Genomic DNA, 23,965 nt, shown 5'->3' on the forward strand with positions numbered 1-23,965 from the left:
CCTGTTAGTTTAAAAGATCTATAACTTTGTAAAGTGGTAGTTGAATCCCCAAAATGGATGAATTATAAAAAGAAAATAAGAAAAATGAGTTAGAGTTTTATTCAACAAGCATTTATTAAGCACACATATATAAGGTAGAATGCTAGACCCTGGAGCTACAAAGAATAAACATGAAAATGAACTCTGCCTTTTAGGACCTTACATTGTGTTCATCCTTCATTGCCAAAGAAGACCATGCCATCAGAGAAATGATGACATGACTTGCACTTGACTTTGTTCTGAGTGAGGGAGGACTGTGCAGGTCACCAGCCTCACTTCTCCTCCAGAGTCATCTGAATCCAGAGACCTGATATTCTTCAGGATGACTGGTGATGACCCAGGATGCACCGGGACCTTACATTATATTGGATAGAGCTTTCTAAATAAATGGCAAGGAGGGAAGAGAAGAGACAAAGGGAAGAAAAGAAGGAAACAGTGAATAAAGGGACAGGACAAGTGTCCAAAAAGGCAAGAAGAGAGACTGTAGTTCAGCATTACAAAGACCAAATAGTGAGAAAGTTTCTAAAAGAGATTTGTGGCTATAATGTAGAAAGCTACATAAAAGTTAGTAAGAAAAAGTGAGAAAGAGTCACTGAATTTGGTATTTAGAAGGGCTTTAGTAACCTTCAAAAGCATAATTTCAATAAAGTGTAAAAGTCAGAGTTTAAGGAGTTGATTGGGTAGAAAGAGTAAATGGAAAGAAAGGATGATATGTAGAAGTCCAGCAAAGTCCAGTGAAGATTTTTATTTTATTGTGTTTTGGTTTTTGGTATAGAAAGGACTTTTTACTTTTTTTGTAAGTAGATAGGAAAGAGATATGAAGAAAGTGGGATTAAAAAGTTGTATACTGTCTCCGATTTCTGTTTTATTGTTGAATTGAATAAATGGATTTCTTTGCTAAAAAAAAACAGCAACAACAGCAGAGTGAAGAGATAAAGAAAGGAGCAGAGATAGAGCCTAGATAAGGGTAGCCCTGAATAAGGGGAAGTGAAGGAGGGAATATATCTTCTGAGACAGCAGAGAAGGATAGGGAGGTCTGTATTGAGACAAAAAAAAGTCAAGAAGAAGGGAGAAGTTAAAGAAACTCATTGTATAGCTTTATTTCTTTTTTCAGTAAAATTAGAAGTGAAGTCAACAGATAGTCTGGGATCTGAAATGGAAACTTGGAGTAAACTGGAAAATGTTAGGAACAGCCATTGTAGGTGGTATGCTAAGGAATCCAATGGATTTAAGAACTATTGAGCAGCAATAAGGAGCCAGGTAGATTTAGACAGTATGACTCTACAGAGGTCCAAGTCTGAACATCTGAACAATGCAATGACTTTCTTCAGAGAAACTGCCTAGACTAGCAGCAAGAGCACTTCAAGAGACTGAGATGGGGGATGAGTTGTCAGAGATCAAGGTTAGGGTCCAGCATGGTATACAGCGCAAATTAAACTGAGGATGCTGATTTTGGCTTCTTCTCAAGATAGCTAAAGTCCTAAAAAAAATTTAAAAAAGAAACAAATACGTCAGTCCAGGGATGTATCCTGCTCTGGGGTGAGCTATCAGCATTCTACAGATACTGACTTTCTTTTCTCCATCTGTTCTGTGCTTCCTGGCACTAAGCTACTCCATGTTCTACCCCAAAGCGACCCCTCCCGCTTTGACTCTTATGACACTGAAGCAACATCTTTATCACTAGTTTTGTATTTCATTAACCAAAGACACTCAAATTGGGTTTGGGAGAAAATGAAGACGGGTTCTGAAAACCTCCAGACAGCTTCGTAAATTATATTTATTCCATGACTGGCATATGACCTTTTCCTCTTATAATTACGTTATTGATAATTAACATTTACAAAACGTTGTGGACAGAATTATGTTGCCATAAATTATCATTTTCAACCTGGTGGGCCACATGGCTCGGATATTCCTGAGGTTCGCTAAAATGACTTAAGAACATAATTTAGTTGGGAGAAATTGTTATATACTTTGTGCTTATATAAATTCTGGGTGACCTGTATACAAATTTCCTATGTACAGTGTAGACATGCATGAATGCAACCTAAATGTAAGTAAACAAAGGTATATAGATAGACATGCATGAGTAGATAGATAGATCCTCCATGCCTATCTAACTTACTCCATGACCTTTACTAGACTTTCCTCTTGGTGCTTCAGTTGCTTTCTTAGTAAAATAAACAGACTGGGCAAGAAGACCTCCAAGGTCACTGTTCTTTTAGTTCTGACACCCTATGCTTCACATATCAGATTTTCAATATAATAATAGCTATAATAATAATGATCTGTCTCGGTGGGAAAATTTTCCTTTAAGGCAACTGAAAAAACTTTGAATGCTTGAGGTATACATTAGCTTTTCAAAGATCCAATTCAGACTGCTCTATCATTTGGGGCACTGGTTAGATGCTAAAGCTTGCATCTGGCCAGATAGGATGTATGAGTATTACTGTCCTAGGCCTTCAAGTATGACTGATCCTTGCACTCCCATTTTACAGATGTGGAAACTGAGGTTGGGAAAGGTAACTATCTAAGTCAGTGTGGAATTTAAGGCATCCTGACTTGGAGTTCATCATTTAATTCATTATGTAACCCAGTTACCTCAAATAGGATAGTAAAGACCACCAGGAGCCTATGGATAAGCTATGGCCACAAAAGGAGCATGAAAGATAACATGTACCTTTGCAACTGCTCAGAAATATCTCCCACATTGCAGGGCTAATGTATGTTTCCTGAAGCCAAGATCATGTCCTATTTACTTTTATGCCTAATACAGTTTTTCCTACAGTAGGAATTTAATAAATGCTTATTGAATTGAATTGAACAGATTATAGCAATTTAATAAAGCACTTCTACACTCCTAAAGTAGAATTCCAATTCTACCTGATAGGATGCTAATATAAGATATTAGTAAAGAGAGGGAATAGGAGTGAAAAATTTCTAAAATCAATCCAAGAAATCTGAGATCATAATCGTATGCATTACTGAGGTAACAGTAAAGTGCCATTTTGATTAACATCTATGTATTCCAAGGTACCATCACTGGACTTGAGAGGCAGAACTAGAGAGCCAGATTTAGGATGATCTGAGTTCAAGTTCTTCTTCAAACACTAGCTCTAGGCAAGTCAAATAACTAAGACTACCAATTGGAGGATGTGTTAATTGGCACACAATCAAGGAGTTTTCTCATAGGTAGCTCCCTACACCAGGGAAATCATGTCCCCACAATATCTTGGCAGGAAAAGAAAAATGGCTTACTTGTCTGACCTGACTCGTGAAAAGCACCATTTATTCAGAAGAACACAGAAAGATTTTTATGCAGTGATACAGGCAGAAAACAGGAGCCAAAAGTACAATATATAATAATAACTCACATTTATATAGGGCTATAAGGCTGGCTTTATATAGATTTTTTTTCATTTAATTCTCATAATAACCATGTTAGGAAGGTGCACTTACTGCAAAAAAGTCAATAAACAGACAGATAATAAAGCTCTGCTCAAATATGATAGTCACTGTTAGTACCAATCTACCAAAGTTAAAGGAACCGTAGTTGTGTTAGAAAGAAAGTTAAATCTGAGATCAGCAAACCTAGGTTCGAATTTCAGCTCTGCCATTTACAACCTCTATGACCTTGGTCAAGTCATTTTCTCACCTACAAAATAGGAGAGGGGAAAGGTGTTGGACTACATGATCTCAAAGACCCTCTCTAGTGCATGCTCTGTGATCTTTTGTGCCTATATCCCTCTATTCTATTATAAGCAACCTGCTATCTTGAGGAATGTACTTTGTAAGTTCATTTACTTGCATTCATAAAATCATAGAGACCTTAGAAGTCATTGATTCTTACCCCTCTATTGTACAGATGAGAAAATTGAGGCATAAAGAGATTAAGTGACTTGCCTAGGGTCACACAGATAGTAAATGCCTGAGGCAGGATTTCAACTCACATTTTCCTGACTGAGTCTAACACTATCTCAGCTACCCCACCTAGCTAGAGTGTTGGGAAGAATCAGTTGTATCAAAACAAAATGGGTTAATAATCTATTTTGAAAAGAAAAGCATAGTTTAATTTTTCTTAGAAGTATCAGTCTGCAAGTTTTTCAAGTTCAGGGGGAGAGGAAAGGGAAGAAATACTTTTCAGTGGATATTAAATAAATTCACTTTAATTCAACAAGCAGCTATTAAGTACCCACATCTGGTGTCTGGATATTAAGATCTGAAAGATACAACCCCTAATAAGCAAAAGCTTACTAGGTAAGTGGAGAAGTAGTAGTAAAAAAAAAAATTCTAATGTGAAGTATAATGCCATAAATCCCTAATATTTACAAATAATGACTCCTTAATGTTATTTAAATCATCAAATGAGATAATATTTGTAAAATGCTTAGCACAGTGTCTGGTACATAGTAGATGTTTAATAAATGCTTGTTTCCATCCCCTTAACGTGATTACGTTCTCCTCTGAACAAAAGTTCCATCATTCAAGAGATTCAAGTCACTTTATTACATGGAGCTGAGTTTCGAGATCCCAGTTGTGAGAGAAGCAGAAAAATATAAGAGAGGGACCTTACCCTGAAGGAGAGGTTAAAAAGATGTGAAAGTTGATGGGGTGGAGGGAAGCTATAAAAGGTCAGAGGAAGAAAGAGATTCTCTTTTTTGCAGCTTCTGGGGGATGGAGGGATGGGATGGGAGTGGTGAGGGGGAGGTTTGGGATTCATGAAGGGAGACTTGTAGAATGGATAATATTTCAATAGGTGGCAGTCCCTTCCAGCTCTCACTTTCTAAGTCAAGTCTCTGAATTGTAATGTTTCTATCTTGGGAGACGATAATAACTATAATTTTAAAAATAACCAGCTACTTGTAGGCTGTTTTCAAGTTTATAAAGCAATGCTCTCAAAGTGTGTCAGAGGGGTCATTAGCAATTAAATATAGACAGCCAGCATTGTGACCCTGAGAAGGCTTCATAGCGGACAGCAATTTTGAGACGAGTATCCAAACATGGGTGGAAAGGGAAGATGAAGGGCATTGGCAGAGGGCTGGAAAGTATAGAGGGTCATTATAATGAGAACAACTCTCATATCTATAGTTTCTTAAGGTTTATAGAACATTTTTCCCCCAACAAACCTATGAGATAGGAGGCAATCATTTCACAGATGAGGAAAATAAAGATCAGAGAGTAATTGGGGTAAAGTCATAGTGCTAGTAAGTGCCAAGGGCACGAATCAAACTGAAGACTTCAAAATGCAAGTCCAAGGCTCTTGCCACTTTATCCTGTCTCACCCAGACTTACTAGAGAGTGAATGGATGAACGAGGCTGAACTGAAAGTAACTAGAAATAGTTATCTATTAGTTAATAGGGACTTGGGTAAGAAGCAGGTATCCTCTCCCCCTTCAGTCCACTCCTGTCAGGACTTATCTAATCATCATATATAGAACTGTGCATTGCATTACAAAAACAAACAAACAAAAACACAACTATTGTCATCAAAAAAACTGGTGACAAAAAATACTTCTCTTCTCTTAGCAGAGAGGTGGTAGACCATAAATACACAATTTGTTCTCAGGCATATTGGTTTCTTTTAATTATATATTTTTTTTGTTCAGGTGGGGAGGGTACTTAGTGAAGCTCCCACAAAATCAGCAAAATATTTAATTTTTATAAAGAACTCTAGTATCAGTCCCTAAGTACCCCCCAAAAAGGAGGGTAAACAACTTTGAGCTCTCTGTGGTACACTGGGTTATAAGGTATATAATGTCATTAAGGGTTGAAAACAAAACTCAAATATTAAGTGCCACATGGGGCCGTTCTACTGAAGAGATGAATCAGGATGAGTTTAATTGTACATTTTAAAAAAAAATCACAGTATTTGAACCTGGATTGTCTCAGTTTCCTCATCTGTAAAATGAACTGAAGAAGGAAATGACAAACCACTCTAGTATATTTGCCAAGAAAACCTCAGTGTGGTCATGAAGAGTCAGACACAACTGAAAAGACAGCAAAATCATATAATAACACTGACGTTGACCTCTTTTGTACTTGCGACATTTCTTCAGAGATCTTGATGATCTAGTTGGTTTAATTCATGAATGAACTTGAATTTGGAGGTTCTTCCTAATGGGGAAGTTCTTCCCTTTCACTGAGCTCCATCTACCAGCAGGGGTAGACTATGTAATTGAAAGAATTCTGGTCTTAGAGCCAGAAAGCCTGGTTAAAAATCCTGACTGTTCTATGTACTCCATGTGACCTTGGACAAGCCATGGCTCAGGAAGTGTTAAAGTCTCTCCAGCTCACAGAGAGAGGAGGGGGCCCATGGCTCGGGCCCCCTTGGGAGGCAGTAGCAGAGGCAGCAGTGGACAAGGGCTCCCAAAGCAGGCAGGAGCTCAGATCCATTGTTGAAGGTCTCTGCATAAACCCCCTGAGGGAACTGAGCCCTGTGTGGTGGCCCTGCCCCCACCTGAGCACCTGAACTTAATCTCACACTGAATAGCAGCCCTGCCCCTGCCCAAAGCCCTGAGGCTGGGAAGCAGCATTTGAATCTCAGCCCCTAAGTGCTAGCTGGGCAGATCTGGAGGCAAGGTGGGTGTGGAGAGGACACCCAGAAGTCAAATAACCCACTGGGAAAATGCCTAGAAAAGGGGGAAAAAAATAAGACCATAAAAGGTTACTTTCTTGGTGAACAGCTATCTCCTCCCTTTCTTTCTGATGAGGAAGAACAATGGTTACCATCACGGAAAGACACAGAAATCAAGGCTTCTGTATCCCAAACATCCAAAATAAATATTCCATGGGCTCAGGCCATGGAAGTGCTCAAAAAGGATTTTGAAAATCAAGTTAGAGAGGTGAAGGAAAAACTGGGAAAAGAAATGAGAGAGATGCAAGAAAAGCATGAAAAGCAGGTCAACACCTTGCTAAAGGAGACCCAAAAAAAATGCTCAAGAAAATAACACCTTGAAAAATAGGCTAACTCAATTGGAAAAAGAGGTTCCAAAAGCCAACGAGGAGAAGAATGCTTTCAAAAGCAGAATTAGCCAAATGGACAAGGAGATTCAAAAGCTCACTGAAGAAAATAGTTCTTTCAAAATTAGAATGGAACAGATGGAGGCTAATGACTTTATGAGAAACCAAGAACTCACAAAAAAAAAACCCCAAAAGAGTGAAAAAATGGAAGATAATGTGAAATATCTCATTGGAAAAACAACTGACCTGGAAAATAGATCCAGGAGAGACAATTTAAAAATTATGGGACTACATGAAAGCCATGATCAAAAAAGGAGTCTAGACATCATCTTTCATGAAATTATCAAGGAAAACTGCCCTGAGATTCTAGAACCAGAGGGCAAAATAAGTTCAAGGAATCCACTGATCACTGCCTGAAAGACATCCAAAAAAAGAAACTCCTAGGAACATTGAGGCCAAATTCCAGAGTTCCCTGGTCAAGGAGAAAATATTGCAAGCAGCTAGAAAGAAACAATTCAATTATTGTGGAAATACAATCAGGATAACACAAGATCTAGCAGCTTCTACATTAAGGGATCAAAGGGCATGGAATATGGACTAGGACTAAAAACAAAAATCACCTACCCAACAAAACTGAGTATAATACTTCAGGGGAAAAATTGGTCTTTCAATGAAATAAAGGACTTTCAAGCATTCTTGATGAAAAGACCAGAGCTGAAAAGAAAATTTGACTTTCAAACACAAGAATGAAGAGAAGCATGAAAAGGTAAATAGCAAAGAGAAGTCATAAGGGACTTTACAAAAGTTGAACTATTTACATTCCTACATGGAAAGACAATATTTGTAACTCTTGAAACTTTTCAGTATCTGGGTAGTAGGTGGGATTACACACACACATGCACACGCACACACACACACACACACACACACACACACACACACATAGCACAGAGTGAATTGAATAGGATGGAATCATATCTTAAAAAAATGAAATTAAGCAGTGAGAGAGAAATATATTGGGAGGAGAAAGGGAGAAATGGAGTGGGGCAAATTATCTCTCATAAAAGAAGCAAGCAAAAGACTTATTAGTTTAGGGAAAAAGAGGGGAGGTGAGAGAAAAACATGAAGTTTACTCTCATCACATTCCACTAAAGGAAGGAATAAAATGCACACTCCTTTTGGTATGAAAACTTATCTTACAACACAGGAAAGTGGGGGAAAAGGGGATAAGCAGGGTGGGGGGGACGATGGAAGGGAGGGCATGGGGAGGAGGGAGCAATTTGAAGTCAACACTCTTGGGGAGGGACAGGATCCAAAGAGAGAAAAGAAGCAATGGGGGGCAGGATAGGATGGAGGGAAATATAGTTAGTCTTATACAACACGACTATTATGGAAGTCGTTGGCAAAACTACACAGATATGGCCTATATGGAATTGCTTGCCTTCGAAAGGGAATGGGTGGGGAAGGAGGGATGAAGAGAAGTTGGAACTCAAAGTTTTAGGAACAATTGTCGAGTACTGTTCTTGCTACTAGAAAATAAGAAATACAGGTAAAGGGGTATAGAAAGTTATCTGACCCTACAGGACAAAAGAGAAGATGGGGACAAGGGAAGGAAGGGATGATAGAAGAGAGGGCAGATTGGTGATGGGGCAATTAGAATGCTTGGTGTTTTGGGGTGGGGGGAGGGGACAAATAGGGAGAAAATTTGGAACGTAAAATTTTGTGAAAATGAATGTTAAAAGTTCAATAAATAAACTGCAAAAAATAAAATAAAAATAGGTTAAAACCAAATAATAGAAGTAAAAAAAATGTCAAACTGAGGAATTTTCTCCGAGAGGCAGTTGGCAACCCTCAAAGACATTCCAATGGGGAAATGGCATAGCAGGACTCCTGCCTAAAGAAGATAATTTTGACAATTGTTCAGAGGATTGGTAAGAGAGGGGAGAGAAAGAACAAGCAAAGGGACCAATTAGGAAGCTATTTTAAAAGTCTAGGCAAGAGGTGATAAGGTTTAAACTAGGAAGGTTTCCATATGAGAAGTGGTAACAAGAATAGCAAGACTTGGAAACTTAATATGGAGAGCGAAGGAGAAGGTAGAATTGAGTGCAGCTTTGAGATTAAAAAAAAACAGCTTCAGTGGTTGGGAAAAGAGAAGTAAAGAAATAGGAGAGTTTGTTGGAGAGGTAATTTTGAAGAAGAGATGAGAAAGAATTCCATTTTGAACATGATATGGAAACTCAAGGTAAATGAGAAGATAATCAGGCAACACAAAGGTATACTCAGTACGTCCAAGTTTCATATTATGCCCAACTTAAAGTAATGAATTTCCAGATGTGATTGCTAAACTTTTCTCAGGGATATTGGAAAGGTTATCAGATAATAGGAGAAATGCTACAGTACCGGAGAAGAGCAAACAACCTGCTTTTTTTTGTTAAGTGAAGAAAATGAATTATGCAAATTAAACCAAAACCAATTAGTTTGACTTCTCTTCCTGGCAAAATATTTAGAACATATTTATTTATTGTTTGTGAGCATTTAGCAAGAGAAGCAGTGATCACTAAAAGCCAGCATGGTTTCATCTAAAGCAGGTCATGCCAAACTAACCTCATTTCTTTTTGTGATAAGCTTAGAATAACGATAGATCAGGGGAAAACTAAAGACACAGAATACTTATATTTAAGCAAATCTTTGGATACAATTTCTGTCATTATCCTTGTGGATAAGATGGAGAGATGTTGGCTAGATATATATATAGTTAGGTAGACTTAGGTATAGCTAGTATAGTTAGGTAGATTTGGAACTGGCTAAGTGATCAAACCTAGGTGAAACAATGTTAACTCTACAATATGCCCCTTTGATCCTGGGTTGTTCAATATTTTTAGCAATTATTTGAATGAAGACCTAATGTCAGATTTAAAGATAACATGTTTCTTGGAGGGATAACTGGCATGGATTACAAAATATCTTGAACAGCTAGAGAACCAGATGGAATTGAATAAAATGGAAAGTAATAGGGAAATCTAGAGTTTTATGCCCAAAATATCAGCTTCACAAATACAAGATGGAGAGGCTAGATAATAATTTCTATGAAAAATCCCTGTATTTTTTATTTGATTACAAGTTCAATATAAAGTCACAAGGGTGACAGAATAGCCAAAAAACCTAATGCTATCCTAGATCGTGCTTAGAAAGGTAAAGTGCCCAGAATGAGGGAAGTGATAGTCCTGTTGTACTCTATCCTGCTCAAGCCACATCTAGGACATTGCATTCATTTCTGGGTACCTCGTGTTAGGAAAGGCATAGACTAGCTGGAACATGTTCAGAATTTCAGTCAGGAGACTGCACTATAGCATAGAAACCAACATGGTGGAATAGATGGAAATACTACAGTTCAGCCTTATTCCACAATTAAATAATCTGATTGCTAAAAAACCCTCCCCCTCCCCTCCACCCCTTCCCATGCCCAACCTAAGACAAGTAGTGAATATGACCCAGAATGCCTTAGAAATGAAAGTTTAAATCTTCAGATCTCAACAACAAATACCTTGAGGAACAGACAAAAATTCAAAGTCCTCAAGCTAAAAGAGGAAAGAAATTCTCAGAGGAACTAAAGTAAAACTAAAAGACTTACACACTAAAGTTAAAAAAATACCCTATGCTCTAAAGAAAAAAGGAAAGAGAAACCTTGGCTCCAGCTGACAATTGATTTGGGGATCAGAGTGAGAGGGAAGAAAATTGTGGAATAAAAGGAACTTAGTTTAGTAAGGTAAATACAAACTTAAAAGTCCCTCCTTTCTTCTCTTCTCAAGGAAAAGGTCTCAAATTAGTTCTCTCAGAACAGAGAGGGCAACCTCAGATTTAACTGGGGTTTAAAGAAAGTACCTCTCTTTCTTCATCCTCATCCAAAAGAGGGGGATTCAATTCAGGCTAATGACAAAAGAGGACAGTTTTGCTGCCTGAAGGAAAAGGCACAGGTTGAAATCATAACTCTAGACAAGGGAAAGTCTGGTTTAAAGAAAGGCCAACTGCACAAAGGAAAGGTCCTGAAACTGATTTTTTTCTCAGAATAGGAGAGACCTAAAATTCAACTCCTGAGACCTCAGCAATAAAAATTAGTAAACAAAAACAAAGGAATAAGGTAATTAATTAAGGAATTTTGTGATTCCAAGAGTAGTAAAGATACAAACCTAGAAGAATAACTCTAAAATATCTAAAATCAAAACTTCAAAGGGAAAACAGAGCTTACACAGAAGAACAATCAGAATTACTTGGGAAAAGAAGATGCAAGTTTAGAAAAAATATTATAAAATAAATTAAAACCAGTTAAATAGAAGAGGAAAATCCTTTACCCCAGTAACAAAATTCCTAAAAAATCAGAATGGACAAAATGGAACTTAATGACTTCAAGACACAACAAGAACTCTTAAAGTTAAAAGCAGCAAGAAAGAAAATAGAGGAAAATGAAATTTATCTTACATGTAAAACAACTGCTTTTGGGAAAAAAATAGCTGACATTTACGTAGTGCCTACTGTATCAGGCATTGTGCTAATTGTTTTACGTATGTCATTTCATTTCATCGTTACCACAACCCTCGAAGGTAAGTGCTATAACTACCTTGATTTTGCACTTGAGGAAACTGGAAAACATATCAAGGACAGACAACTTAAGAATCATAGAATTACCTGAAATCCATAACGACAAAAAAAAATCTAGATATCGTATCTGAAAAAGTCATTAAAGAATATTGTCCAGACATATGAGAACAAGAGGGCAATATGAACATAGAAATTACCCATCACCTCCTTAAAGAGCCTCGAGAAGACTAAAGTCTCTGAGACCAAGAAAGAACCTGATCTTACCCAAAGAGAAATACCCCAAAGTCCCTCGTTAAGTAAGCTGGGGACAGGGTCATAACTGAGATGCTATCTCCTCTACAAGTCAGCTTCTTCCCAGAGTTTTTCTTCCTTCAGGGACCTGAAAAAACTCTGGAGGAAGGTGTCTTCTTTCTTGGAAATGGAAGCGAGAAGATTAATCTCTCTCCTTTCTCAAGCTCTTATCAGCTCTGATTATAGTCTATACAAGTGGGGTTAGTCTTATGCAAATAGGTTTTGATCCATAGGTTAAATGCGTTCATGACTTAGAAACTGAGTGACAAATTAGAAGAGTAAGGAAGAAATTACCATTCAGATCTATGGATTGGAGGATAGAGCGGATCAACAAAGGTAAAGCAGACAAACTTGATTACATAAAAATAAAAAGGTCTTGTATAAACAAAGTCAATGTCACTAAAATTAGAAGAGAAGCAAGTAACTGAGGAAAATCTTTGCAGTAATTTTCTCTGATAAACGTTGCCTTTCCAAGATATGTAAGGTACAGCTTCAAACTTATAAGAAGAAAAGTCATTCCCCAACTGAGAAATGGTCAAGGGTGTGAACAAATAGTTTCAGAGGAAGAAATCCAAGTTATTAATATCCATATAAAAATGCTTCCCATCATTCATAATTAGAGTAATGCAAAGTAAAGAAACTCTGAGATTTTTCCTCACTCTCATCAATCTGACAAATTGGCAAAAATGGAAAATGATAAATGTTGAAGGGACTCTGAGGAAACCGGTACATTAATTCATTGTTGATGAAGTTGTAAACTGGCTCAGCCATTTACAAAAACAATTTGAAATTATGTCACAAAAGTTATAAAACCTTAGACCTGGTGATAACACTACCTTGTCTATGCTCCAAAAGAAGAAAAAGAAGAAAAAAGATGCAAGGGACAAAAATATACAAAAATATTTGTAGTAGCTTTTTTGTGTTGTCAAAGAACTGAAACCTAAAAGGCACTCACCAAATGTGGAACGATTGAATAAATTATGGTATGTAAATATGGTGGAATACTACTGTGCTGTGATGAAACAGATGTTTTCAAAGAAACCTGAGAAGACTAAATCTATTATATAGATGAAGTGAGCAAATGAGAATTAACACAATGGGAAAAAAAAGTCATTGTAAAGACAAACAACTTTGAAAGACAATGAACATAATGATCAACTATGATGCCAGAGTAGTCATGATGGAACATACTACCTATTTCCTGAAAGAGATGCTGGACTTGGGATGAATAATAAGATGTATTTTTAAGACATGGACAACGTGGGAATTTATTTTTCTTGACTATGCATAACAATTACAAGGGTTTTCTTTCTTCATCAATGGTAGGAGTGTGTGTGAGAAATAAGATAGTTTGTTTTACTAATTGAAAAAAATTTAAAGAGATACAGTTCATGTTGAGATTCAGGGTACAAATGATGTGGTGCAAGGTCATCAAACTGTTGGGGTGCAAGGTTTGCATGGTCAGGTCATCTCAAAAGACTTCGCTGAAGCTATCTCCAAATGAAGTAAAGGCATTTATTCCAGATAACACACCAAGCAGACTCCTTCTTAAGGGAGGTCAGTTAAGGGAAACAGTCCCTTAGAGGGGGCAACCCCTTAAGGGAGACAATAACTTAAAGGAGACAACTCATTAAAAGAGGCACCCCCCCCCCACCATAGCCAGGAGAAGCTAGGGATTCTTATAAAGGAAAACCTGCTGTGGCTGGGAGATGAAATCATAAGGCTCAGAAAGGTAATTAGGGACAGGAAGGTGAGGTAACCAGAGATATGTAGGCCAGGGGACAGTGGTAGTTTTGCACATATGTAGGCAAATCATTATTCCACTGTTCCGCCCATTTTGTCCAGGGCAGAGGGACCCTGTTAATTTTGCCATTTCATTTACCAGCTTGTTTAAATCTCAGTATCTCCAGAAAGGCTCCAGCTAATCTCTTCATTAGATCTTCTTCTGTGTTTCCAGTTGTGTTCCTCAATTTCTTTTTCTTCCCCAGTTCTCCACTTTAGAAAAAATTCTGATCCTGAGTATTACACAGCCTAGTTTCTTAACGGTCTTCTCTGGATTTAATTTGTTTTTGTATGTTTTCACTTGCCTTATCTGTTACTGCTCTCTGGTTGGGATTAGGAATTATATTTTCTTCATTTCAAAAACATAGCAGAGGTAAAACTCTTCATAAATGCTATCAAGGCATTTTTCAGTAGTGTCATAGAGAAGCAGATAAAGGTAAATAGCAATTAATGGTGGCTAGTTTAACCCAAACACCCAGCAGACATTTGGATTGGGCTTCTGGAACAGTAATATTGGAAATTCTACTCTCGGATGCTTCCCTTTTAGGGAGAGGCCAAGTCTGGCCAAACTTAATTCTCCTCTGGTCTGTACTTCTCACTTTTCAGATTTCAATATCATACCTTTCTTAGATATTTTCATTACCCAACTACCCACCCCACCACCTTTTCAGTTCTTTTCAGTTCTCTTCTTTGTGTTGTCTCCCTCTCTCCCCCCATTAGAATGCCCTCCTTGAGAGCAGGGACTGTCTTTCTATTTCCTTGTGCTTGTATTCCCAGTACTTAGCAAAGTTCCAAGCACATATTAACTGCTTAACAAATCTTTGTTGCTTGCCTACTAATAATTTGAAGCTTTGCTACTGGATAAAAGAGGGAGATCTAGAAAGTCTTACATTCTAAATAGAAAGATAAAATCCCAACAGAATTAATCATAGTTTAATTGAAACCCTCCTTTTCTCAGTGTACCCCAAGGAGAAGTATAACTTGAAATCTGACATCTGACTATTATCTTCCTTATTCCACATTTCCTTGGTTTCTGTGTATCAATTTATGTGTGCTGGTTTGCTGTCTTATTAATTGCAAAGGTGTTCTTTAGCTGCTCCATCTTCTAACTATATCATAAGCTCCTCAAGTAAATAGAAATGTGTTACTTCAAATGTTGACTTTCTTACTAGCTATATGACTGGGAACAAAGTACAAGCTCTCAGAGTCCCAGTTTCCTCATCTCTGAAATACTTGCACTTCTTATCCATCCCCATAGAGTCGTTGGGAGGCAAATGTTTTATAAATCACACAGCAATATAGAAATGTGAGTAGTTTTATTGTTATTTCATTAATATCTACCCACAATGTTTAGTATTGTTTTGTGCACCCATTAAGTTCTCATAAATGTTGTTGACTAAATGCTAATTATCTCTTATGTAAGAAGAACATCCACCTGGGAAATTGTTAACAGTGAGCAGAGAACTGATGATGAAACATTCCTCCCAACATTCAGGAAAGGGGCAAGGGATTACAGGAGGGGGATCCTATGTATGGTTACCATTAAGCCTACTATGAGTAGTTTTTTGCGACTAGTCCTGGGCAAGTCACTTAACCCCATCTTCCTCACCAAAAGTAATAATAGTAGTCATTAATATTATTTTTATTATTATACTTTCTACTTCAGAGTGGTTACGAGGAAAGTCCTCTGTAAAACAGAGACACAAAAGTATCACTGAAATGTAAGCCTCCATCCTTAATCTTGTGACAGATCCATCTCCCTCTGTTTAATCCTTACTTCATCTGTTGCATGACTTATGGTACTTTGCTTGACATATAATGCTTGCAAGGTCTGGTCTGCCTTTGAAATCACAGGAACTAGAGTAGAAGGAACATTACCTCCCTGGACTTTAATTTCCTGATGCAGTGACAGGATCCAAGTTTGAATTCCAGCTATGTAAGCTTGGGCATATCACTTAGCTTGTCTTCTTTGCAGAGATTGGAATTTCCCTTTTAGGTAGGGAACTCTGGTTTTACCAAGGAGGAAATAGACCAAAAGAGGAAAAATGATTTTTCCAAGGTCACTTGGGGAGGAAAAAGCATTCTAGCGCATCACTTCACACTAATGTCAATTCCTAGTCAAAGCAAAAAGTCAAATAAATCTCCAACGTTCTCTTCCCCAAGGGAGGAAATAAAGCTCTGTTATAGGATTTTTACAAGGAAAAAGAATATTTAGCATTTTTCAAGGGTCACTGAATGTCTCATTAACATCAATGAGGCAAACATAATAAAAACAGATACACTGTACTCCAGGGTGGCCTTTTAAAAAGTCAATCATTGAAAAAGCAGAATGCACATCTAACTCTGGCAAACACCAGGCAAAGTTTCATCAAGTACTTCATTTGGGAATAGCTTAATTCTCACAAATAAATGTTGCTCAAACAGAAATGTTGCCTTCCCTAGGAGACAGTGTTCTGGAGCAGAAAGGGAATAAGCATGGGAAGTTGAATCCTGGCTTTACTACATCCTCACTTTACAATCTAGGGCAATCACTTCCTTCAGGCCCTTCATCTATAAAATCAGTTAATAATAATTATATTCAGAGGCAGCTAAGTGGTACAGTAAATACAGCATTAGCTCCAGAGTCAGGAAGATCTGAATTCAAATGCAATCTCAGACACTTTACACTTACAAGCTGTGTGACCCTGACAAAGTCATTTAACCCCAATTACCTTGAAAAAAATATCATTATTATTATACTCTCTCCTTCAGCATGGTTGTGAGGAAAAGTCCTCTATAAAACAGAGAAACAAAAATGTCACTGAAACGTAAGCTTCCATTCTCATTCTAATGGCAGATCTATTTCCCTCTGTTCCCTTTTATTTTCATGTTTTCTGAGATTAATTCAAATTGGACCACTCACTGTCCTTACACATGTCGTACTCATAGAATACCCCTCCCTGACCTCTGGAATTCCAACCAACCCTTTCAAGTTCCAATTATATGCTATCTCCTCCATGAAGTCTTCCCTAAGCCTCCCCTCTTTGGATTGGCAGAGCATTGATTTTGAATTGCATTTTGAATTGTTAGAATTAGAGCATTTGAAGAATTGTTGAGTACTCAGGAACAGCTCAGTGCAGTGAACAGAGTGCTGCTAGATTTGGAACTGGTGTACCTGGGTTCAAAAGCTGGCTCTGTCACTTACTGTGAGCAAGTTATTTTAGCTGAAGTATACTCATCTAAAGAATTAGGGAATTGGACTAGACCATAGGACCAAAGAATTAGAGTTGGAGGGGACTTCTAAAATCATCTAGTCCAATGCCTTCAATTTATAACTGAGAAAGCAGAAGCCCAAAGAGGTTAAGTAATTTGTCTAAGGTTGCACAAGTAGTAAAACAGCAGAGCCAGGATTTGAACCCAGTCCTCTTACTCAAAATCCAGCACTAACTGCACCATCTTACATTGCCCCCAAATTCCTTCTAGTTCTATCCAACCCCTGAGCAACTCTATTCTATGGGAATACACACACATAAACACATGCGCACATACACATACACATACATGCATACACAAATATATACACATTCACACACACACAAGCACATATACACACATGCATATACATACACATGCACGCACGTGCACACACACACATACTAACTTTCAGAGGTGTTTTGGCCAAGACTCATAGAGGCACTGAATCTCAAGGTTTACAACACAATTATTGGAAGGTCCTTACTCTGACCTTCCTCCCAGTGTGGGAGTCCCTCCTATAGCGAACCTTGATGAGTATTACCTAGATGTCAAAAAAAAAAAAAAGTGTGGATTTTAATCTCTTTAATAGCTACCAATTCCAGTTTCCTGCTTGTGTTGTCTTGTTCTGTTGTCTTCCCCACAGTTCGTTGCTCACCCTAACTGCCAGCAGCAGCTCCTTACCATGTGGTATGAAAACCTCTCAGGCTTACGGCAGCAGTCCATAGCGGTGAAGTTCCTGGCTGTCTTTGGGATCTCCATTGGCCTTCCATTCCTTGCCATAGCCTATTGGATCGCTCCCTGCAGCAAGGTACAGGCACTGCTGAAGATTTGTGGGGATCATGAGTTTGGTTTTTTTCCTTCTATCTTCTTAACATGAGTCATTTCCTGTTGTCCCCAACTGATCCTATTGTCTAGAATCCCCATCTACTGCCTTAAGAGAAGTCCTTACTTTTTCCTTTGGCAAGTAGAAATGACCCAGGAGAGGAAATTCTGATACTCTTTAAATTGTATTTCTGATTTTTTATAAAAGAATTCAAGATGAAAAAAGCCAGTGAGAGAAGTAAGGAATGAGTGACATATAGGATATAGGATGATAGATAACAGAAAAGAGTAAAAATATACCCTTTTGCTCCCTACCAACTCTGCAAGTCTCTTTTCTGTTTTTGTCACTTTGATATTTCTATATGGTTGCAAGAAGAATGATCTAAATTCATCTGCTCCCTTATAAAATAAACTTTAGCCTCTTTGTTTATAAAGGGGGTAGGACAAGGTTGAGAAAAGTGTGGCCTCAAGGCCATATTCAAAGGGCTGCACTTGAGGACCTAAAGGTCCACATGTGACCTCAAGGCCGCAGGTTCCCCACCCCTGATCGAAATTCTTCCACTCCCTTATAAAATAAACAGTAACCTCTTTGTTATAAAAGGGGTAGGGGTTCTCCAGGGTATGTAGAGGTACAGTCACTGGGAACTAAGGGCACTGGGAGAGAGAGTTTGGCATAGTGAATAGTCAGTCAACTGGCATCAGAGTCTAGAAAACCTGAGTTGAAGTCCTTCCTGTGTCACTTCCTGTTTTCTAGGAGTTACTTTCTTCATCTGTGGAATGAGAAAATTGAACTAGATGCCCACGTTCCATTCTGACACCCTAGAATTCTAGGATTCTCAGTCTTTAGTTAAAGAATTTGCACAGTTATGTGGATTTGTATCCTATGTGTCTATTGTGCTTCTAAAGAGTTATATTACTACATTACTGCAAAGGTCTGTTGTTAGACTGATATCGCTCATCTGAGGAAACTATGAGAAACTTTGATGTCCCTATGTAGAGCAATGAAAGCTATGCTATACTTGCTTTTGTAATTTTGAGTAATCCATTATCCCTGAACATTTTTTCTTTCTCCAAGTACTCTGGGGGACCTTAATAAGCCTCAATGATTCATCTTTGAATGTATTCATTAATTTTGTGAGCGGTTCTCTAGATTCATTAATTTCACTAATTTCTTGTTCTGACAGTACTATACTGCAGTTTTCATGATTGGATTTTGTACTTCCCATACTTTAATTTTGTTTCCCCAAGAATATAAAAGATTTGCTTTTAGAAATGGTCATCTAATAAGGCAGTATAGTAAGAACAAGAAGAAACGAACCCCTCCTCCAAAAAAACACATATTTAGGGAAAGGTTTTCCCACAGGGTCCAGGAGTAAGTGGGTTCAAGCTTAGCAAGTGAATATGATAAAGCAATAGTCCACAGTTCCTAGCTCCTGGAAGTCTTTTTCACCCTTTGTAAGGTTCTCATAAAGTTCCTGTTAGGCACACTCAGTGTAGAACCTTGAAGCTGCAAGATTGTAAGATTGAAGCTACCTCAACAAGTTTAATTTTTCCTGGTGCCTAGACTCTTAAGGGCACTACTGGGACACCAATGAAAATTCTAAATCTCTGACCCTCCCAAGTTCACAAGATTGTCAAAGAAGGAGGGAGAAAAAGGATTCCTTCTGCTCAGTCCATCAAGTGACTCCTTTTCAGGAGCTTGACTGGAACTACCCTCTCACCTAGGTTGATCTAACATTCAAACATCTGGGTTCCAAACCAAATTGTTGTTTTGGGGACAAGTTATTGGGAATGGTAACCTCTTTAAATCAATTTGAACATATTTCCTTTGTAATAGTACACTTCATTTCATCCAATGGCTTTCACTCTTTTCCAACTAATTAGGGTCTTTTCCCACCTTTTTAAGGTAGTTACTTTAACTAAATGGGGAGAATAATTGCAAGATTGATTTAATTGCCACTCTCCTTACACTTTGAATGAAAAGATTTCCCTAAACAAAGAATTTGGGGGATTGTATTTACACAAATGGAAAGATAATTATTTCAGATCCTTTCCTGAGAGCATCTTAAGGAGGGGCCTGAGAAAGTAAGAGTACAGTTATCCCTTCCACATTGCAACTTTCCCCTGTACCTTAGGTCAACATAGAAAATTAAATGAGAATTTGGGGAGTTTTGTGGAAGTTGCAGATGACACACAAAGGCCAACAGATGACAGAGAAAAAATTTTGAAACTCAGAAATGTATAAAATATATGTACAGTATTGTATATCAACCCAAATTTCACACTAAGGTACTATAAACATCTCAGAAAAGAAAAAGAAAAAAATCATAGTTCTTTGGTATGAAGATAGGGACAAAAAATTTTATGCAGATTTTCCAGATCATGGAGCCCTGGTCTCCTAACACCCACAATGTGGAAAGAATATAAGAAAGGATGAGGAAGACTTTCCAATTTTTCCAAGCTATATCCCTGCTTCCCTACATAAACCTCACCAAATGGAGACTTGTGCTAAGAGGATGAAGGAGGCAAAGAAGACTCAAATGGATATAGATTTTGAGGTTTTTTCCGCTCAGAATAAATACATACCTTGGTCATGGAAACTGTGTGTCCCTCAAAGAGAATTCTACCATTATTCTCTAAACCAGATAATTTCTAACGTGCAACTATTTGGTCTTATGACAAAATGGCTGTTGTTTATATATTGCTTTTAAATTTACAAAACACTTCATGTATGTTATCTAATCTAGCTCTTCTAACAATCCTGTGAAATAACGTAATATCAACCCAATTTTACAAATGAGGAAACTAAGGCACAGAGAAGTTAGGCAACTTATCTATAGTCACACAGATAGTAAGTTTTAAAGCTAAGACGTACCCCAGTTTTTTTGATTTTCAAGTGTTTTGACTTCCAATTCAATGCCAGTTCTACTGGCTGGCACAAGATCAACAACTCTTATAGGGTTTTTTCAGTAGTTCTTGCAAATTCCCTCACAAGGGATAGAAGACAGATCCATCTACTATGTTCGAGGCATTTTCAGTTTGATGTTTAAGGATATTCTCAAGTCCTTCAAAGTTGTATTACCCTAGTTACTATTTCCAAAATTAATTAAAATTAGCTAGAAAAGGTTCAATGAGAAATATGACACTTTTGAGAAGGTCAGCTACATGGGAAATTGCATCATCTGTCTTGTAAAAATGGCAGTTATGACCTCTTCCTCCTAGTAATGGAAAGATAAGATAATGTGTTCAATTACAGCAAAGAAACTGAAAAAGAAATGCACTTGTTCTTTAGGCAAAGAAGTAGTCTCACTTGATAATGTTATTCATGGCAGGTGGAGAGCTAACAGTCTTCAGCATGAGGGATGGAAAGGAGTGCAAATATATAATTTTTTAAATCAGACATTGAAATAAGACAGGGTACTATCCTTTTAAAAAAAAAGTCATTCTTTAGAGAATACTGGGCCATTCCAATTTACTCTTAATGGGAATTTTATCTCTGTGGAATTAGGCCATAAATTGAGTAAAGCTTGTATGCATTCAATTATCAAATCTATGTAGAAGATTCTCAGATCACTTATCCTTCCCCAACCTCTCTGCTGACTTGCAGTCTCATATCTTCAGCTGTCTACCGTATATCTCAAAATTGTCAATGATCTTTTCATCACTAAATCAAATGGCCTTTTCTCAAGCCTCATCCTTCCTGACCTCTCTGAAGTCTTTGACACTATGGATTACCTTGTTTTCCTTGATATTCTCTTCTCTATAGGTTTTTAAGACTACTCTCTGCTGGCTTTCTTCCTACTTATCTGTCTACTGAATTTCTTCTGTTGGATCTTCATTCGGGTCATAAATTTGCCTTCCCCAGTGCTCTGTCCTGGAATTTTTTCCCTTCTCCCTCTATACTTTTTCACTTGATGACCTCATCAGCTCCAATTGATTCAATTATCATATATCTATGCCGATGATTTTCAACTCCCCTTATCAAGATCTAACCTATACGTTAACCTCCCAGTTTCACATCTCCTCTCACCTGTTGGACACCTTGAACTTGATGCTCTGTAGATATCTCCAAGTTCAACGTGTCCAAAACTGAACTCATTACTTTCTTTCCCAACCCTTTCCTCTCCCTAACTTCCTATTAAGAGTATCACCATATTCCCAGTTACATAAACTTACAAACTAGATATCATCCTACAACCCTTTCTTTGTTGTTCAGTCATGTCTGACTCATCATGACCCCATTTGGGAATTTGAGATCTTCTTAGCAAAGACACTGGAGTGGTTTGCCATTTCCTTCTCATTTTACAGATGGGGAACTGAGACAAACAAGGCTAAGTGCCTTGTCCAGAGTCACATAGCTAGTGAGTGTCTAAGGCCAGATTTCAACTCAGGAGGATAAGTCTTCCAACCACCAAATATGGCATTCCATCCACTGCACCACCTAGCTGCTCAAACTGCTAAGCTTACAAACTAGGTATCATCCTGCAATCCTCACTCTCTATCACATTTCATTTCCATTGTATTACCAAGCCTTGTTGACTTTACCTTAGTGGCATCTCTATTATATGTTCCTTCACTCCTCTAGCATTGCTACCACCCTAGGGCAAGACCTCATCCCTTCATGACCAGATGACTGCAACAAACTGTTGATTGTTCTCCTTGCAACAAGTCTTTGCCCATCGTAGTTGACTTTCCACTCAACTATATTTTGATCTTTCTAAAACACAAATCTGACCATGTCATCCTTCTATTCAGTAAACTCCAGTAATTCCCTCTACCCTTGGGATTAAATATAAAATCCTGTTTAAAGCCCTTTTTAATCTGACTCCATCCTTCCTTTATAATCTTCTTATATCTCACTCTTTTCCATGTACTCTACTGTCCAGTGACTGACCTCCTTGCTTGACACTCCATCTCTATATCCTGTGCATTTTCGCTTGCCATATCCCATACCTAGAATTCTCTCCCTCCTCATTGCTGCCACCTCCTGTACTCTCAGACTTCCTTCAGATCTCAGCCAAATCTCACCTTCTGCAAAAACCTTTCCTAGTGCTCCTTAATTTTAGTGATTTCCTTCTGATATTAACTCCAATTTATCTTGTAAATATTTGCTTATACATAGTTCTTTACATGATGTCCCTCTCTCTCTCCACACACACATATACTCACACACACTCACACAAACACTCACACACGCTCACAGACACTCACATACACACACAAACACACACACTCACATAAACATACACACTCACACACACTCACACACACACACACTCTCATATACACACACTTATATACACACTCTCACAAACACACACACACTAACACATACACACACACACTCACACACACACTCACACATACATTCACACACACACTCACATACACATTCACACTCACACATACACTCACACATGCATACACACCATTAAATTGTAAACTCCTTGAAGGTAGGGACTATTGTTTGCCTTCCTTTCTATCCTTAGTTCCATTTTTCAGAGATGGAAAATGTGGATGAGAGAGGTTGAATGATTCACCCAGGATCACACAGCTAATAAGTGTCCACAGCCAGATTCAAACAGAGGACTTTTGGAATGCAAGTTCAGCAATTTATCCACTGTGTCATCTAACGACCTCAAAAATTAGAAATTCATACTATAAGGTCATGAGGTATAGTGGAAAGACCACTGGACTTAGAGTCAGGACACTTATATTTGAATACTGGCTGTATTTGAATGACCCTGTGCAATCAAAGCTTCAGTTTCGTCTTTCCACAATACACATTGTGAAATGTGTATAATGATACCATCTATCTCACAGGCAAGTGTTCTATAAACCTATACGCATGTGAACTCTTAATATGATTACTATTAATAAATACTTGTCTGCATTACTGATTAATAAGTATGAAGGGAAGTTCTTTTCAATCATAAAGTGATCCATGAATAACAATGTTTTATTAGCTTAAAATTGTGAAATGTATGTAAATATGTATGTATATATTACATATATATGCATATGTATAGACAGATATATAGATATATATACACAGATAGATATATAGATCTATACATATGTGTATAGATATATATCTCAAAGTGCTCTCAGCTAAAACTTCTCAAAGTATGAAATAGATTTTGAAGGCTATAGTTAGGAACTACTTTAAGCAGTAAAATATTTGGTATGTGGTATTTTTTTTCCTTTTATATTTCCATGGAGAATTATTATATTAGTATCC

General features: G+C 37.7%; 1 protein-coding gene across 1 annotated transcript in view; it reads left to right on the forward strand.

Annotated features, from left to right (window-relative positions):
* The window catches only part of TRPC7 (transient receptor potential cation channel subfamily C member 7), a 260,948-nt gene that overhangs the window by 125,871 nt on the left and 111,112 nt on the right, over window positions 1-23,965 (forward strand). The window contains exon 4 of the mRNA XM_072628831.1: window positions 17,546-17,710. Coding sequence (XP_072484932.1) covers window positions 17,546-17,710 — 165 coding nt within the window. The remainder of the gene's footprint in view (window positions 1-17,545; window positions 17,711-23,965) is intronic.

The sequence above is a fragment of the Notamacropus eugenii genome, chromosome 1, assembly GCF_028372415.1.
Source record: "Notamacropus eugenii isolate mMacEug1 chromosome 1, mMacEug1.pri_v2, whole genome shotgun sequence".
Taxonomy (NCBI): Eukaryota; Metazoa; Chordata; class Mammalia; order Diprotodontia; family Macropodidae; genus Notamacropus; species Notamacropus eugenii.